The sequence below is a fragment of the Podarcis muralis genome, chromosome 8 (assembly GCF_964188315.1).
Source record: "Podarcis muralis chromosome 8, rPodMur119.hap1.1, whole genome shotgun sequence".
NCBI classification, from domain to species: Eukaryota; Metazoa; Chordata; class Lepidosauria; order Squamata; family Lacertidae; genus Podarcis; species Podarcis muralis.
In genome coordinates, this window is record NC_135662.1 from 34,586,708 (window position 1) to 34,604,410 (window position 17,703).

The following is a 17,703-nucleotide window of genomic DNA, read 5'->3' on the forward strand; positions in this document are numbered from 1 at the left end:
CAAATTGTCCTAACCATAGTTTGTCATATAATTCTTTTTTAGTTTTGAAATACTCTTGCGGAAACGTTGTTAGTCAAACATGTTGAGGAACTGTGCTTGTTTTTAAAAAAGAAAAAGGTAATAAAGTAAAGCACTGAGTGACTGCAGTTTTCTCTACTCTTCTTGCATTTGTCTGAAAAGCGGGATGGCAGAAGTGATATCATCATAAAGTTACTCCTTGTAAATTCATATAGAGCAGCTCTCTCTTCCCTGCCCCGGGCCCCATGGAACTGTGTGCCTGAAGAGGACATCATTTATTTGGAACAATAAAACAAGTACTTGCTACATGTAAGAAAAAGCTTCATTAGTGTTAGGGAATATAAAATTAAACTACAACTTTGTTTTTTTGAAATCTGACATTAGATATCTCTGACTTATAAATTAAATAAATTAGAAGAAAACATGTTTTAAAATACAACAATTGTTGACAGAATATATAATAACGCGCGTTCCCCATCTCAATACTGTTTAAAGCTATTATTTCACATATAACCAAAAGCTAAAGTAGGGGCCTTTCCACATGCAATACTTTCCCGCTAACTAGCCACTGATGCACTGTTATTCAATGAATTTAGTTATTATGATTTCTGGCAACATAATGTTTTGGATGTGATGATACATAGCTGCACAGAGTGGTACATTTCTTTAATGTTTTGGTTTTTTTTAATCTGAGAAAAAAATCAGCTGTTCAGGCTGGTCCTGCCATGAGGCAGGTGCCTCAGGCGGCAAATGCTAGGGGACAGTGACAGTCATTCTGATCTTTAGTAAAAGTTGAAAGATTAATATGATCTGAAGAGAAGCCAGGGTACAGTCATTCTGATCATTCTCATCTTCATGAGCAAGTGGTAAAGGTAAAGGGACCCCCGACCATTAGGTCCAGTTGCGGACGACTCTGGGGTTGCGGTGCTCATCTCGCTTTATTGGCCAAGGGAGCTGGCGTACAGGTCATGTGGCCCGCATGACGTAGCCGCTTCTGGTGAACCAGAGCAGCGCACAGAAACTCTGTTTACCTTCCCGCCAGAGCGGTACCTATTTATCTACTTGCACTTTGACATGCTTTCAAACTGCTAGGGTGGCTGGAGCAGGGACCGAGCAACGGGAGCTCACCCCGTCGCGGGGATTCGAACCGCCAATCTTCTGATCGGCAAGTCCTAGGCTCTGTGGCTTAACCCACAGTACCACCCACCTTGTGATAAATCTTTCAACCTGGGCTGTTTGTCCTACCTAGTTGCCTTCTTCCAGTGTATCACAAATAGGATTAGGAAAGGTCCTTGACTGAGCCAAACAGGCATAGAGGTGGCCACCCCACATCTTCCAGCAGATTTCCCACATGTGTGCATGTGTCGCTCTGCTCTCATGCTGCATGCTCCCATTGCTACTGCTGTGTTGCAGCTTTTGCTTGAGTTGGCAGCAAGCAAACGTCAGGCAGAGCAGTGAGCAAACATCAGCAAGGTGCTGGAAGGCAGAATGTGTGCCACCTAGGTAGCTGCCTTTTACTGAATCAGACCACTGGTCCTTCTAGCTCAGTCTGCCTTGGCCAACAGTGGCTCTACAGGGTTTCAGACAGTGGACATTCCCAGCCCTACTTGGATTTGCCAATGATTGAACCCAGTACCTTCTGCATGCAAAGCTATGACCCTTCCCCACATAGCTTATCTTGACATCCCTAAGGTAGCCTACTAGCCTCAGGTGTGGCGGAAGATGCTTTTCTGGCATCAGTGTCAATGTCAGATTACACTGCCAGCTCCATGGCTTCTGTATGTCGAATGGGGAGGAGGGACACCATCGTGTACGTTGCCTCAGGCAGCAAAGGCCAGTTCTGGTAACGGCATAGTTTAGAACAACAGTTTCAAACCAAAGAACCCAAGAGTTCTTTGGAAGTTTAATGTTTGCATGTGTGTGAGAAAGAGTGGAGCAGGCATTGATGAGAATATCAGTAATAGATAACAGGAAAGGCAGGTTGACCACCACCTTGAGTGTTGAGCATATGATATGGTGGGCTGGACTACAACCCCCATCATCCCTGACCATTGGCCATGCTGCCTGGGACTGATGGAGGTTGGAGTCCAGGAATCTCTGGAGCGCCACAGATTCCCTCATCTCTGTGCAAGGGTGCACTCTCTGTTGATGTGGTGCAAAAGTAGGTGAACAGTTCATTTAGGTGAACTGAATTATTGCAGTAGAATTCTTCTGCGAATCCTCTGTCATGCTCAGAGGTTCCTAAGCAAACAAGTTGATTCTGAACCTGAAAGCCTGCATATCACTGATTTAAAGAAATCATTTGCCGAAGTATCGTCGAACGATAAATTGCAGGACTGTACTTTAAATGGCACAGTGTCGTTGACATGAGGTCTGTTGAGGATACAGTAATTTCTCTTGGCCTTTCCCAACAAATCCAGATGAACCAGGACAGAATAAGAAATGCTGGGTTGATGCAATGATCACAGTTGAATCTGTTAACAAGAAGCATATCAGAAGCATGTGCAAAATATATGAGCTGAATTGTTTGCATAGGATGCAGTCTTTAAACTCGCCCACCCCGTCCCCCATGGATTCTGTAGAAGTTTTGTTTTGTTTTTTGGGATAAGTGTGTGCCACACTACATCTGTTATCAGGTAAATGTGACAGCGTTCTGTACTTTGTTGAAGAACCCTCTGCTTGCACAAGCAAGGCTGAGGGTTGTCAGTCTGCCTCAAAGGCACTGTTTGTGGCCCCCAAATATTCCGACTTCTTTTTATGTTTCATCCATATTTTCCGCAGGAGGCTTGGTGTTCCATGCAAAATGCTGCCCGTTAGAGGTAAAGAGGCCTCCTCCGTTCCTTGAGTTGGGCTTATGTCATCTTCAGTATTTTTCTGCAAGGACCTTCTGTGCCTATAGCTGAAAATGGGAACAGATTCAACATTTCAAGATTAAGTTCCTTCAGAATAATTATTTGGTGTTCACCGTTTTGTCAAACAATTTATTAAAACTTTTTTTCACCATTTTTGTCTTCTATTGTTAAAATACTATTTGTTAAAAATCATATATATGTGTATGTGTGTGTATATATATATATATATATATATATATATATATATATATATATATTTGCTTTCGTAGATTTTCACGGGTACAGGAATGCAGGTTTTGGTGTCCTCGGGTGTCTTCCCGTGTAAAAGTTGGGGTGTCTAGGCGACGTTTCGACGAGGTCTCACTCGTCATCTTCAGGCTGGTGCTTTCGGCTTCTTGTTACTGGACCAGAGCAGGATCTCAGTGTTTGAGTTCCTATAAATACTGTTGAGGAGGTGTGGCCTCTAATGTTCTGGGCAGAGAGGAAGTTCCCAGGCTAGTGTGCCTTTTCTTCTTTTGTTTCTTAATTACTTGAGGGATATCTTGAGTGATTTCTTGAGTTGTATCCTGAGTACCACTTAGGTGGGTCATTAGGTGTGGATTAGTTGCTAAAGCCTTTGTGTCTTGACCTCTTGAACTTTGTGAAGAGTTTTTCTGAGAAGATGGTTGTACTGCATTTTGTTGTGCTCTGGCTTGGCTTCGTGTATAGGGGCGAGCTGTGGTTTTGTGGTCTGTGCCAGCCAGATCTGTGTAGGGATTGCAGGGGGGTGCAGCATCCGGAGGTGCCACCATGGTTTGGCTACTGGATGGTATCTGTAATTCATCTGTGGAGAGGGTCTGGGTTTGGGTCTGGTGTGGTTGATTGGTGATGGCGTTCTGTGTGCCTCTGGCTCTGGTGTCAGTTTTTGTGGGGAGGGCTAATTTCCAGATGTCTGGCAAGCGGGATGTGTCGTCACGCTTGTTCATGTTGTGAGGGTGTTTCTCTATCTCGATGGCTTCCATGATTATTCTCTTGTGGTGATGTTCCATGTTAAAGAGCAATTTGGAATCTGCAAAATTAATTTCGTGTCCTGTTTCTTTCCCAACACATGAAAGAAACAGGACACGAAATTAATTTTGCAGATTCCAAATTGCTCTTTAACATGGAACATCACCACAAGAGAATAATCATGGAAGCCATCGAGATAGAGAAACACCCTCACAACATGAACAAGCGTGACGACACATCCCGCTTGCCAGACATCTGGAAATTAGCCCTCCCCACAAAAACTGACACCAGAGCCAGAGGCACACAGAACGCCATCACCAATCAACCACACCAGACCCAAACCCAGACCCTCTCCACAGATGAATTACAGATACCATCCAGTAGCCAAACCATGGTGGCACCTCCGGATGCTGCACCCCCCTGCAATCCCTACACAGATCTGGCTGGCACAGACCACAAAACCACAGCTCGCCCCTATACACGAAGCCAAGCCAGAGCACAACAAAATGCAGTACAACCATCTTCTCAGAAAAACTCTTCACAAAGTTCAAGAGGTCAAGACACAAAGGCTTTAGCAACTAATCCACACCTAATGACCCACCTAAGTGGTACTCAGGATACAACTCAAGAAATCACTCAAGATATCCCTCAAGTAATTAAGAAACAAAAGAAGAAAAGGCACACTAGCCTGGGAACTTCCTCTCTGCCCAGAACATTAGAGGCCACACCTCCTCAACAGTATTTATAGGAACTCAAACACTGAGATCCTGCTCTGGTCCAGTAACAAGAAGCCGAAAGCACCAGCCTGAAGATGACGAGTGAGACCTCGTCGAAACGTCGCCTAGACACCCCAACTTTTACACGGGAAGACACCCGAGGACACCAAAACCTGCATATATATATATATATATATATATATGAAGGTAAAGGGACCTCTGACCATTAGGTCCAGTCATGACCGACTCTGGGGTTGCGGCGCTCATCCCGCTTTATTGGCCGAGGGAGCTGGAGTACAGCTTCCGGGTCATATGGCCAGCATGACTAAACCACTTCTGGTGAACCAGAGCAGTGCACGGAAACACCGTTTACCTTCCCGCCGGAGCAGTACCTATTTATCTACTTGCACTTTGATGTGCTTTCGAACTGCTAGGTTGCCAGGAGCAGGGACCAAGCTGCATCCATGAGAGCAGCCTCCTAAGCATCATCTCTTGTTCAGATGTTTTGGACAACAGCTTCTATCAGCTCCAGTCAGCAAGGCCATGCCAAATGGGGCCGATGGGAGCTATAGTCCAAGATATCTAGAAGACACCAGGCTGGGCTGCTCTAAGGGAATTCTCTGCACCTTCACCAAACTATAGTTCCCAATGTTCCTTGGAGAAGCAATGACAATTAAACTGCCTTTAAAAAAAAGTTTGTAGTACCAAAACCCCTGATATTTCAGGCAACATCTTTCGACGCCTGCTGTTTATTTAATGCTTTTCCACCCTGCCTTTCAGGACCCATTGTCCTTGCAAGGCAATGATCACTTAAATTTAAAGACATATGAAACATCAAAGCAGAAGAAGATCATATGATAGCATGTGAGCATTAAAAACCAGCACAGCAGATTAAGTAATCCTGGACCAGAATAAAAAACTTATAATGAAACTAGAAAATAACAGTGCAATCCTATATGTGCCTGCTCAGCAGTAAATCCCATTGCATTCAATGGGACTTCCTTCTAGGTAAGCGTGTATGGGATGTTGTGGATTCAGTCTGGGATCTTGTGCATGCAAAGTATGCTCTTCCAGCAGCCTTTGGACTCTTTCCTCTTTTACTTATTTACAGATACTCTTTCACTTCTTAAAAGTTGCATTTTGGGATGTCAGTGATCTTCAGTCTGAGTAGCGTGTCATTGGTTCTTATAGCCTTTGAGTTTGGTAGCCCAAGTAATAGTTGTGGAATTAGAGGAGAGGGTAATGGTAAGAAACTTACTCATCTGCAAATACACTATCCCTCATGGCTGGTTCTGTGGCCGCAATCCATCTTGCATTGTGATGGGAGACTGGGGATCCCTGAGGCTGCTAAATTATAGGGAAATGGGGGGTGGGTGGGAATAAAATAAAAATGTCAAGATGCAATAAAAACAGAACACAATAATAGCTAGCACACATCTAAGAACTTGGTAGAAGAGGGAATGTTGACATCATATATGCATGGCAGACATCAGTGGGTGACCCTAATAGTTCAAGCTTGGACTGTTTGTTCACCCATAAAATAATAGTTTTCATAGATATACTGTCAGCCAATTTGGATTATTTTATAAAGCGGGCAGGATATAAACTTTAAAAATCAATCAACAAATAGTGAGACTAGAGAGTGTGGTGTTGGGAGGCTGAGAAAAGATTATATCTGATACACCAATGCCAATATCATCTTAATATTGCTATCCTTTCATATAATTGCTGGATTTGTATGCATCATGTAAAAAAAAATTAATGCCTGTGTTGTTGTCTGATAATTTTTTTAGATTTGTTTTTACAGGGTTTTTGTGTGTGTTTGCAACCTTTGCTTTTGATCTTTTTTGTATCGGAAGGAGGATGTGATTAATGTAAGTGCAAAGACCTCTTTTATAAGAAGATTAAGGATGTTACATGAATTTTTGACTGAAACACTCACAGGACTTGTAGCAATCATCAGGAGTCACATGATATTGCACAGAGGTAGTTGGTTTTATATTACGTATGTGTTACTTACCAAAGTCTTTGCATCCGGCAGGCTACTGCTATAGCAGAATGACCTTTGTTTAGAAATTCCAGCTGCAATGAAAAATAGAAAGGAGAAACTTTGGGTAAAATGTACTGTAGAGAGAACTGGAATGTGGACTGTGCTCTGCCATCTGAGTCATTCGTCCATATGTGTATACATGCTGCCAAGGAATGAAAATGGCTGCTTACCTAGTCACAAGTAACCATCATGCTGGGCTCCTCCCCCTTGGAAGGAACACTAGGATGAGGTGGCTGATCGTGAGGAATCCCAGTCCAGCTGCTGGAGATTGGTGGGCTCTCCCGCCTTAGCCTGGCCATAGCCTGAATCCTGGCCAATCCAGCCAGGCCAGGTGGGAGGGCTGCGGGACCCTATAAAAGGCTGTCTGCAGCCAACTCCTGGGACCACTGTCCTCAGAAATGAGACAGACTGGTTATGGCAGTGATGCCATCAGAAAAGGACATTAAAGCACAAGTCCAGAGACCCACTTAGCAGAATGAACAGGAGGACCCCAACCACATTATGAAGCAACACATACAACAATCTAAAAATGGGGGCTCCAGAAAGACCAGAAACTAAAATTACCTAACTGCAGCGCTCAGTGGAGGCGGAAATTTAATAACAGGGAAATGTAGCTTTTTCACACACTCCTCCTTGCTATGAGACCTCCGCTTGCCAAATCAGTATTTCAAATATAAGTGACCTCATTGGCAATAGTACTTGAAAGTGTGATCGTAGAATTGTGGAGTTGGAAAGGACACTTGCAATAAAATATGTCCTATTCTGTGGAGATAAGGAACAAGCATTCCTTCCTGTGATATTCTGCCTTCTATAGGCATGTTTGAGCATCATATATTTCTCTGAAATTCTTCCTTAATACTTTCACGGTGGAACTGTCATCCATTCTGATTAAAATGGATAGCCGGATTATCCACACAGATCCTTTTTCTGTAGGCTAATATACATCCTGCAGCATTGTTACCAGCATAATAATAATAATAATAATAATAATAATAATAATAATAATAATAAATTTATAGCCCACCCATCTAGCTAGGATTCCCCAGCCACTCTGGGTGGCTCCCAATAGAATATTATTTAATATTGACTTTTTCAAATGGAAAAGTTGAATGCTGTATCAAAGATGTTTTGTGTTTGACTCATGCTGCAAAAAAACAAAACAAAACAAAAACAAAAACAAAACTCATTGTACCAAAGGGCTCATTATTTTTATTGCAAGGCCATACCTCTGGACAGTTAGTAAGCCTGAGTACTAAATATATTGCTGAGACTTACTGTGTCTTGCCGAACATTTGGAGGGACTAGGGAAGAATCCTTGCTGCCTGTTCTGCACATGACTGAATCCCTGCCCTTCTTCATCTTTGCAGAAGACTTGAATGAGATCACCTTGGTGTGACAGCAGCTCCTCTGTCCCCTGAAGATGATAGTCAGACACTGCTACCACCTACAGGGAAGAGGTGAATCCGACTAATTACATGTGCCGTGTATAACCTGAGTCTATGCATAGATTCAATGCCTGAGTCTATGCATAATGGTAATTACAGTGTAGAATAAGCATTGTTGTCCTCTTTGCCCATAAAAAAATAATTAAAAGTTCTGCTATATTATCATTATGAAAACTGTAACTAAGCTGATAGCCAGAAAAGGTAATACCCTATTATGTTACTCCTCTATCTTTCTACGGTTATCTAAAAGGTTTAAAGTTAGCAAGAATGCAATAAAAGGGTTGGACAGAGAAATCTCTCCTTCTCTCCCAACCAGGAAAAATAGAATATTGTCTTGTGTGCTTCCTGCACCATTGGACTGACGATATAATTTGGAAACTACTTGGGTCCAGCATAAGGCACCCATAAGAGTCTTGGGCCTGGTTTTATGGGTCCTGATACTGTGGGATCCGGTTTATAGGCTTCTGCCTGCCTGCTTTGGATTCAGTGGTCTCCTGATCACCATCATCAGGTCAAATGTTGACTCTGTAGCCTCTAACTTGTCCTGGTCACTGCTGGGGTCATGGCAGACCCAACAGATCCCGTGGAAGAGACAGGAGCTGCCCAGTGACTGGGGCAACCCAGTCAGATGGGCGGGGTACAAGAAATAAGTTGTTGTCATTGTTTGGCTACGTCCCATGCCTGTATTGTTCTGTCTACTTGAAGGCAGACAATGCTGCTATGGAAAATGACCATGTCATTTGATCCATCCTAAGTGACCCAACTACCGGTATTATGGGTTCTGATGTTACTGAAGTAGGAAACTACCACAGAGGGGTGACAACTATGTTCCTCCTGTAATGCAGGGATAGTTCCTCTTTTATAACAATGAGACGCTATTAGCATATTGGCAGTAGAATTCAAGAGAAAGTTATACAACATCTACCTTTATTTCTATGTCTTGAGATATCAACACACACAAACGGAGAAGCAAGAGTATCTTGCCATTAACACAGACAGAAACTACTGCTGCATTATTCTTCCATATGTGTTTGTTTCATTTACTACCAATACTATTTTATTTTCTTTTTTAGAAAAGAGAATATGTCCAAATCACTTGGGTATATGTGGGCCTAATGCCATGCAGTAATAAGTTGGGATAACTTATGTAGGTCAGGAAGCCAAGTCTGTGGTAGCACAGTTTAGATCTAAACAGGATTTCAAGCTTCTCTAGGTCATTATGAACACGCAAGGTAAATCTCTGGGATTATCTTGAAGTCACTTTTCTTTTCTAATTGTATCAGAAAAGCTAATGTGAGTTTGGCCATTATTCAGATGAATGGCAGTCTCATCCAAACTAAGAAGCATTAGAAAGCAGCTCCCTAAATATTTGATTTATGATTTTTAAAAGATATTATTTGTTTCAGCAGCAGCTACTTGTTCCATTTGCCAGGCAAGCTTTTCTTCTTGCACTGTGTGGAGTCCTGCAGCAGAAAGCCTTGCAAAACACCTTCAGTGGCTATTTTCATGTTATTCTTCAATAAGCCAACAACTACAATTTACAAACAATGAGGGAGAGCTGGCTTTTACAAACAATAGAAAAAATTCTGATAAAACCAACAGGAAGGAGAAGGAAAATAGGAAAGCTGTGCATCACAAATGCATTGCAAAAAAGTTTTTGGAACTAAAACCAATTCAGCTCCAGAAGCCAAAACTAAATTAATTTGTACTATGCAAGTCTTTCACTTGCCTCACTGTTATTATTTTGCTTATTTAAAGAATTAATGTCTCCATTATAGAAAACTACAATAACTTAACAATCTAGAAGACTGAGTCAATTCAATGCTAAGCACTTATTTTGAAAATCACTCATAGAATGTTCCATCAGTGTCAATGGGAGAAAGGACTAAGCACCTCCTCAACTCTCCTACAACATTTAAAAGTGCCTAACTGTGGTTGGATTGTTGCTCATTATTCATTAGCATCAATGGCGGAACTTGGAGTCTCAAATTTTCAGCAGTGGCTGTGCAATGCCAAAATTCAGTGCCCCCCTCTGTAAGATAATTAAAATGCAGTCAAACCAACTATTCATGTTTTGCTAGCTGGGCTCACAGAGTTTTCCTATAAACTTGCTAGAGAACTCTGTGAGAGACACTCCCACTGTGCCCCGACAAGGGGAGGGCGTAGCTATATATCCTCCTACCTGCCTGGGCACACCCTCTTTCCATCTCTTTCTGCTCTGCCAGCAATGTGACACCTACAAAGTCTGAGCTCCAAACTCAGACTTCATTTTGAGCTAGACTTAAATATGTATTTGTAACTGAATTACCATTTTAAGTCTGTCTGAACAAAGCTGCTGCATTCATTACTCATATACGTATTCTGAGTGAGTACAGTGGTACTTCGGGTTACAGATGCTTCAGGTTACAGACTCTGCTAACCTAGAAATAGTACCTCGGGTTAAGAACATTGCATCAGGATGAGAACAGAAATCATGCTCCGGCGGTACGGCGGCAGCAGGAGGCCCCATTAGCTAAAGTGGTGCTTCAGGTTAAGAACAGTTTCAGGTTAAGAACAGACCTCCGGAACGAATTAAGTACTTAACCCAAGGTACCACTGTATATGTTATTTTTTACCTTTTACAAATCCATTTTGTGTGTGGTTGTTAGTTTAAGGGGGAGTAAAGGGGGAAATACCAGGAATATCAACTCTGCCTTAAAACATCCTGGATTACTTAAAGGGACAAAACAGGGTCTCGGACGTTATCTCTGAGACCCTGCGAGGCTTTGGGAGAGCCACCACCGCAATGTAAAGTCATGACCTCATGATGTCACGATGTCACATTCTATCACAGGCGCCATTGGGCACCCATAACCTGGGGCCCAAGTCAGCGCCTCTGATTCTACCTCATGGCTGTGGCACTCCCAAAATCCCACGCCCAGTGCAACCAAACTCGTTGTGTTCCCTTAAACCTGCCTCTGATAGTATGGACGTTCTAGCCCAACCGTTACCAACCTGGGGCCCTCTAGTTGTTTTGATGGAGACTCCCACCAGCCCAGTTTCACCAATCCTGGTGAATTCACCAGCCAATGCTGGCTGGGGCTGATGGGAGTTGTGACCCAAAAAGTCTGGAGGGAGGCACCAGGTTGGTGAGGACTGTTCTGAGTTTAGAAGATAGGCTGTTAATACATACTGTGATGGTGTGCAGTTTGGCAGCAGGACTCACTCTCATCATAAGTTTCTCCTCACTGATTTTAAAGGGATATAAGAAAGGGGAGCAGGGGAGGCCCTCATTTAAAATAGCTCAGTCCTATGCATCTTCAAAACAAATGGACCCTGCAGATCTGAGATAGGCATACAATGCAAAGAATTAACAAGAAACTGGTATGCTCATGTTTTGCTGGAAAGTGGTTGTGTAGGATTCCCCCAGACACATGGAGAGTCTTTAAAATCATTGCTATCAGGAAACGGTTAATGTTGAGGCATCTGAGGTTAATTCACAGGGGTGGTCATATGACTGGGCAGCACTTAACCCTGCCCTGGCACACTCAACGTGCTATTGCTATTAAAGACTCTGGCAGGCTTCCAAGGGTGCTTGCTATTTTTGCCTTGTCTGGGATTAAACAAGGGCACCTATGAAGATTACCAGGGTGAAATAAGTCCTATCATCTCAGGCTGCTAAGAGCAGGTAAAGGGGCAAGTTTTTTTTAGGAATTAATTTTCCATATTTTGCATTGTAAGGGGGGGGAGTTGGGCCTCAAAATCTCCCTTCATGTTGTATATATATTTGCCATTCATTGGTATGATTGCACATTTTTACTTTGTTCAATTCATTTATTATATGTTTGTACTGCGATTAGATATCAGTTCCCAGGTGGTTTATATTATTGGCAGAGGAGCACAATTAATTTGAGCCAGGGTTCACTTACTTTTGCTCCAGGAGTTTATTTGGATGCCCAAACTCAGCCCTGGAAGGAACTCATAAACGAGTGCCTTTCTTTCCCACTTGTGAATCAACACAGCTTGCTTCCAACTACATCCAGGAGATACAGGTGGCTGTGAGGCTTCCAGATCAGAGTGCAATTTTCAGATGTGCTTGAGGTTGATATGTGCTTGTGGTTGTGTTATTGTGCCAGATGCCTGTTCCACCAGATCTTACGTTTGCCAAGGTGATATAAACATAAGAGCAGGTCAGAAGCTGAGATGTAGGGATATGTAACCTCTCTTGGCCAGCTGATTTTTCTCTGCACATGCCCTTCTAGACTGTTTATTATGCAGCTGGGCTCTGTAACCAGAATTAAGCCCAGATGGATGAAACTTGTTTAAAATGGCCTGGTGCAAATCATTTGCAGATAGAAGGATTAAGTCCACTCTCTTCTGCCCAGTAATTCTCAATAGTGGGTTTGTTGTTGTAGAAAAGGCTGCATTTGAAATTTCCTTAAAACCTACATGCAATTTATGAACCATGTGAGGTTTTGTGTTTTTTGGTGTGTGTGTGTGTGTGTTTTTTTTTTGTACCAGTGCATATGTTGGTTCCACACCATGATCTTGAGAGATCTATGTTGTGCTTCAGTGGAGAAGAAATACCCTCTTTAATAAGCAACATTTTCCTTACCTTTTTCGGCAGGATGCATTGAGTACTTTTGGCTTTTCTTCTGACTGGGCTACATGCTACAAAAACAATGGAAACATCAGCATGAACTGAAGAGATTGTTTAACTTTCCTTGTCAAAATGTAGCATCACAAGAGAGCAGCTCAGACCCACCTGGTAGAACCTTCTCTGCACTGCCTTCAGTGGATATTCCTCCCCCCCCCCCAACTCTGATCAGTACCAGGTAATTGGGTCTGGGAGTTGCCATTTTTATTTTCCACAGTGCTCTGCAGCAACACCATATGTGGGGCATTGTGGGAAGTTAAAATGGTGGCTCACAGCTGTCTGGCACTAATTGAAGTGCTGCTTCTACCAACATCTGCTGCTGTTATCGGATAAGCACACCAGGGCTCACTCAAAGAAGGAGAAGCCCACTAAAACAATTCCACTACAGGGCCATTTCACAGGGACACTATGCAGTGGAGCTGGCCCTGAGTGACATCAAAGATAGATTAAAGTGACCTTGCTGAGAGAAGTTGTGGGGTCAGGAGTGTTAGGGTTGCCCTCCTCCAGCATTTGAGATATCTGCTTGGAACTCAGTTTTTTCAAATTAAAAAAATAATTCAGAGTGGTTGACAACATTCAGTTGAAATAGCACACACACAAACACATTTATGTGTGTGTGTGTGTGTGTGTGTGTGTGTGTGTGTGTGTGTGTATGTCTGTGTATAATATGTACATAGAAATAAAACAGGAGATAAAACCAATTCAAATTCAGAACTTTTTTGGGGGGGGCTTTTTTTTTTTTAAAAAAGCACAACACTGGCAACCAGGTAAGCCTTTCTTGAGAGCAATCTATATGTGGGTTCCCATTACTCTGGCACCAAGTAAAAGCTGTTTTGTCTGTTAAACTTTTAATCGTGGAATATAATTGTTCTGCTTATTCTGTAGAATGTTGTTGTGCTCCTGATTTAGTCTTATTTGCTTTGCATTTTCTTTCTGTGTTGTTCTGATCTGTTGCAACCTGTTAACTGGGATGAAAATACTCACACACAAAAAGAGAGCCCCCATCTCTTGTTTTCTGAGGATGTGGCTTAAATCAGAACAGTACCCATTCCCAATCATTAAGGTGGTTCTTAATTTAATCAGCTAGTCATTCAATAAAATAACTCCGTACAGTCACAAAGCCATGGAAGAAACAGCTAATATTACACGGAGCAAGTGATGGTTCACATGCATCAGTCACAGGAGTTTAAACGAAACAGAGGTGTTAGAAAGATTTTAAGCATATATGCAGTCTTTATATAGTTTTCCTTGCATCTTATTGAAAGCAGAGGACAATGAAAACATATTTGCATATTCATTCTTTTTTGAATGCAGTTTTTAATTACATTAATGATGCTCCAGATTAAGTAGCAATGAGTGCTTTATAAATATCCATCTGGCATATTTTTAGCTTGCCCATTGTAATCTCCCCAGCCAAAATGCTGTACATCTGCAGGCGAGGAAAGCAGCAAATTGCCTTACCAAAGACAAAGTAAGGAAAAGTTCTAACAGAGGTAATACTTCTTGAATAGGCTGCTTAAGAAACAGTTGTTCATGAAGATGGGAGCCAAGCTGACAATTCACTTTGGCCTGCCATGAAATAAAGGCATAAGGTGCTGCTTGATACTGAATCAGACAAATGGTCCATCAAATTATGTACTGAAGGGTACCGACACATCTTGTGTCAGTAAGTGCTTCTAAGTATGTGAAGAGGGATATGATACAAACAGGTACACCTTAAGACAGGTACAAGTGGAACGGGGTTGCCTTGCTATAGTGCTGCGTGGTTCAGAAAACCTCACTTGCCAAATTTCCTAGCCAGATTTCTTTCTTTTGCATATCAGCTACAGGGGCCTTCACTTTCATGAGATCATCCTATCAGTCTGATGCCTTGTGCAGAAAACGTTTCTGGGACTGCCCCCCCCCCGACCTTGCAAAATCAGATTTGTAGGATATCCTCTCCCAAATACACCTTCTGCCCTGACCTCCTTACAAATGATTCCCTTAAATAAGAACTAGACTTGGCCATTAAAAAAGCACAACTACTTTGAAATCCTTCCTATTTCAGTCAAAGCTCGGGTTGCCCCTCATCCCCCTGCCTTGTCTAGACTGTTGCCTTTAAGCAATTGTGCAACAGACAGATTTGCAACTGAGATTAGCTTTTCCTGCATCTTCAGGCCAAGAAGAGCTTTGCCTGTTGAATTTCTTCCTGCTAAAGTAATGTTAAAATAGTGGGAACCCTGCCAGAAAATCATTACATCCAGTTTTCTGACTCAGGCCTAGAAAATAGGGTGGATTAGGTTCTCTGGAATGAATGGGGTAAAATAAAGACCCTCTGCCCCATGATGCGTTTTCCACTAACAAACCAAGCTCTCCTGGTATGGGTGTAGTGGTTTGGTGAAGCTGTGAGATAGGGCTTTGGTTGTACAATCAACATTGCACCCCATTAGCAGTAAAGGGGATAGTGGAACTGGAAGCAAATTTGGGGGTAATTTGAAAAGCACACACCACACAATCAAAATCCATTTTTATAAAGATATTTGTGTGTGCGTGTGCGCATGTATGAAAGAACTCCAAGGATAATAAGCTTGGGCTCCCAATCATAATTTCATTTGCATTTTAATAAAAACATCATCATAATAAATCTGAAAAGAGCAACTGGGGCTTGCAAGTAAATATTAAGACTACACTTTTCCGTACAGAGTTTCCCATGAGAAATCGATCTCCCTTCGGACACATGGTGTTGAAAAACTATTGTTCTCCTGAATGCATATTGATCTTTGTCTGACTTTTGCTCTTCGTGACAAGTAAATGCTAAGGTTAAATGTACAATCAGTCCCAGAACACAAATTTGAAAATGCTATCTCCTTTGACCCAGTAGGTCGTAGCCATATAAAGTCATTTTCTACATATTAACTATTCAGGGCTTCATTTTTCAATACTCCTAACTTTATGATTTCTCATCTTAATGGTAATATTGGATGCCTAGGAACAAAGCCACATGGAATTAAGCACACCGATTGCACAGTTTGTTTCTGTAGAAATACTTCCACTGCCTAGCCTATCTAGACTTCTGCTTTCATTTTCTCCAAGGAAAGGGCGAACGGAGGGGGGGAGGAGTTGGGGAATCAGAGATCACTACACAGCAAGTACAATACAGTGAGCACACATCTGAATTTACCATTTTGAAGGTTTCCCCCTAACATCCCATTTCAATAAACACTGAACCCCTGGCAATAGCTCTGGTTGCGTGGTACTCACATTTGGAAGAAATAACAGTGAAGACTTCTAAATTTTCATCACTGCAACTGTAAATCTGGTGCATTTTTCACCTCTCCCTCCTGGCTGCCTATCGGCTTCATGCAACTGCTCTGAACTTCTGGTAAATAGGTTTCACTAATCCCATCTGGCTCTGTGATCATTGTCCACGTCCACAAAGGAGAGACTGATGCTGTGATCTCATCTCATTCTACATTCTTCATTGCAACATTTTCAACTCCAGTCTGCCTTTGTATGAATTCTGCTCACGCCAGGGTTTGATTTTGCTGTTCCTTAAAACCACAGCCATGCAAGTAATATTTTATTTGCATAGCCTCTCTCTGTTACCAAACAAGTTACAGGCACCTTCTGCCAGTAGTAAGTGGCGACCTGAAGGAATGCTTGCATTTTGTGTATAGACGAGGAATTATGAAATAATACATTTATTATTACAGTATTTATTAATTTTCTATACCACCCTTCATCCGAAGATCACAGGATGGTTTACAAGATTTGTGGGAGTGACGGAACCAGGCATTATTTTGTAGTATTTATTGTTCACTTTAGGCATATACTCATTTAAAAAATAAACATAGAATAATTTTCAAAATGGACAATTAAAAAAAAACACCCAATACATGCTGCAATAAGAACATATTTTACTTTAAAATGTTTCTTGTTTCACAAGGCAGTGGGATAAGGTCTTTCAGCTCTGAGATCAACGTTTTCAAATATAGATGCTTGGACTTAAGCACTCAAATCTACATTTAGCTCTTTTAATAGGTGGCCTGGTTTGCTGAGGTGTTGAGCCCTTGCAAAAACAAAAAAGCAAAACCAATAACGGACACCAGGTGAAACGCTACACCCACTTACACAGGAGTTAGGCCCACCAAAATCACTGCCCCTCCCTCCCCCAGTTTGATTCTTATGTTGCCAAGGAATTGACTTCAGGTGCCTGGGTTTAGCATTTTCATCCTGGGAATACCACAGTGATTAGTGTCTTGTAAATTTTATATTAATCTTTTGAGAAAGGGTCTTTTTAAAATAGTGGTTGAGTTGTCACATAAGCACACACAAAAACACTTATTTTGTTTGTAGGTGTGTGAAATGCACATACAGGGTTAGTCTAGCTTTTCTGGGTCAGAAACTGTAGCAGGTATTCACAATCCCAGGTGCCTGATGCCCTGGAAATATAACTTGCTGCCACTACTACAATACAATATAATTTTAAAGGGAGGACATCAACATTCAACTCATGAGCTTGAGCCAAATACTATAGTTCTTGCTTTATATGAGAGTTGTGGACTCACAAACAAAGCAGGAACAACATTAGTACAGGATTTGTACCACTTGTTTCCAAACTGTCCCATGGTACCAAATCTGTTGGGAAGGGGGAGAAAAGCTGTTCTAGAAAACACTGGAGTATTTAAAATGTTCAGGGAGCAATCAATATAATCAGCCTCAAGTTCAATTAGTTTTTGATTTATTGTGCCACATGTTCTGCTTGTATGACTGATGTCATTAACATCAGACTCGGCTGGCTAGTTCATCTGTCTCCGTCCAGTTTGTCCCGGGCACAAACACACTAAACAGATGGGGAATTTCATGGCCACAAATGGAATTGTTTATCCTTCTATTGTTCTTGTGTCAAGCAATCAAACCAAATCCATTACCAACCAATAAAAAGATCAGTGCACCATCTATTCAGCAGCGAGCTGAGCAGAGGAGGTTAGGCAGCAGGGATTTCAAGCTTCTACAAATG

At 41.9% G+C, this 17,703-nt stretch overlaps 1 protein-coding gene across 4 annotated transcripts; it reads right to left on the reverse strand.

Annotated features, from left to right (window-relative positions):
• Window positions 1–274: 274 nt before the first annotated feature.
• Window positions 275–16,364, reverse strand: VXN (vexin). Of its 4 annotated transcripts, none has more exons than XM_077932959.1 (6): window positions 15,945–16,364; window positions 12,663–12,718; window positions 7,899–8,067; window positions 6,594–6,655; window positions 5,832–5,917; window positions 275–2,917 (listed from the first exon to the last, which is right to left on the reverse strand). In XM_077932959.1, exons 1-6 carry the CDS (start codon window positions 16,006–16,008, stop codon window positions 2,722–2,724), a joined length of 633 nt encoding a protein of 210 aa, XP_077789085.1. In that variant the 5' UTR covers window positions 16,009–16,364; the 3' UTR covers window positions 275–2,721. The 4 variants fall into 4 exon arrangements, with proteins under 4 accessions (XP_077789085.1, XP_077789084.1, XP_028592649.2 ...); XM_077932958.1 differs by having other exon boundaries at window positions 5,832–5,920; window positions 15,945–16,354; XM_028736816.2 differs by having other exon boundaries at window positions 275–2,911; window positions 15,945–16,349.
• Between the last annotated feature and the right edge of the window lie 1,339 nt (window positions 16,365–17,703).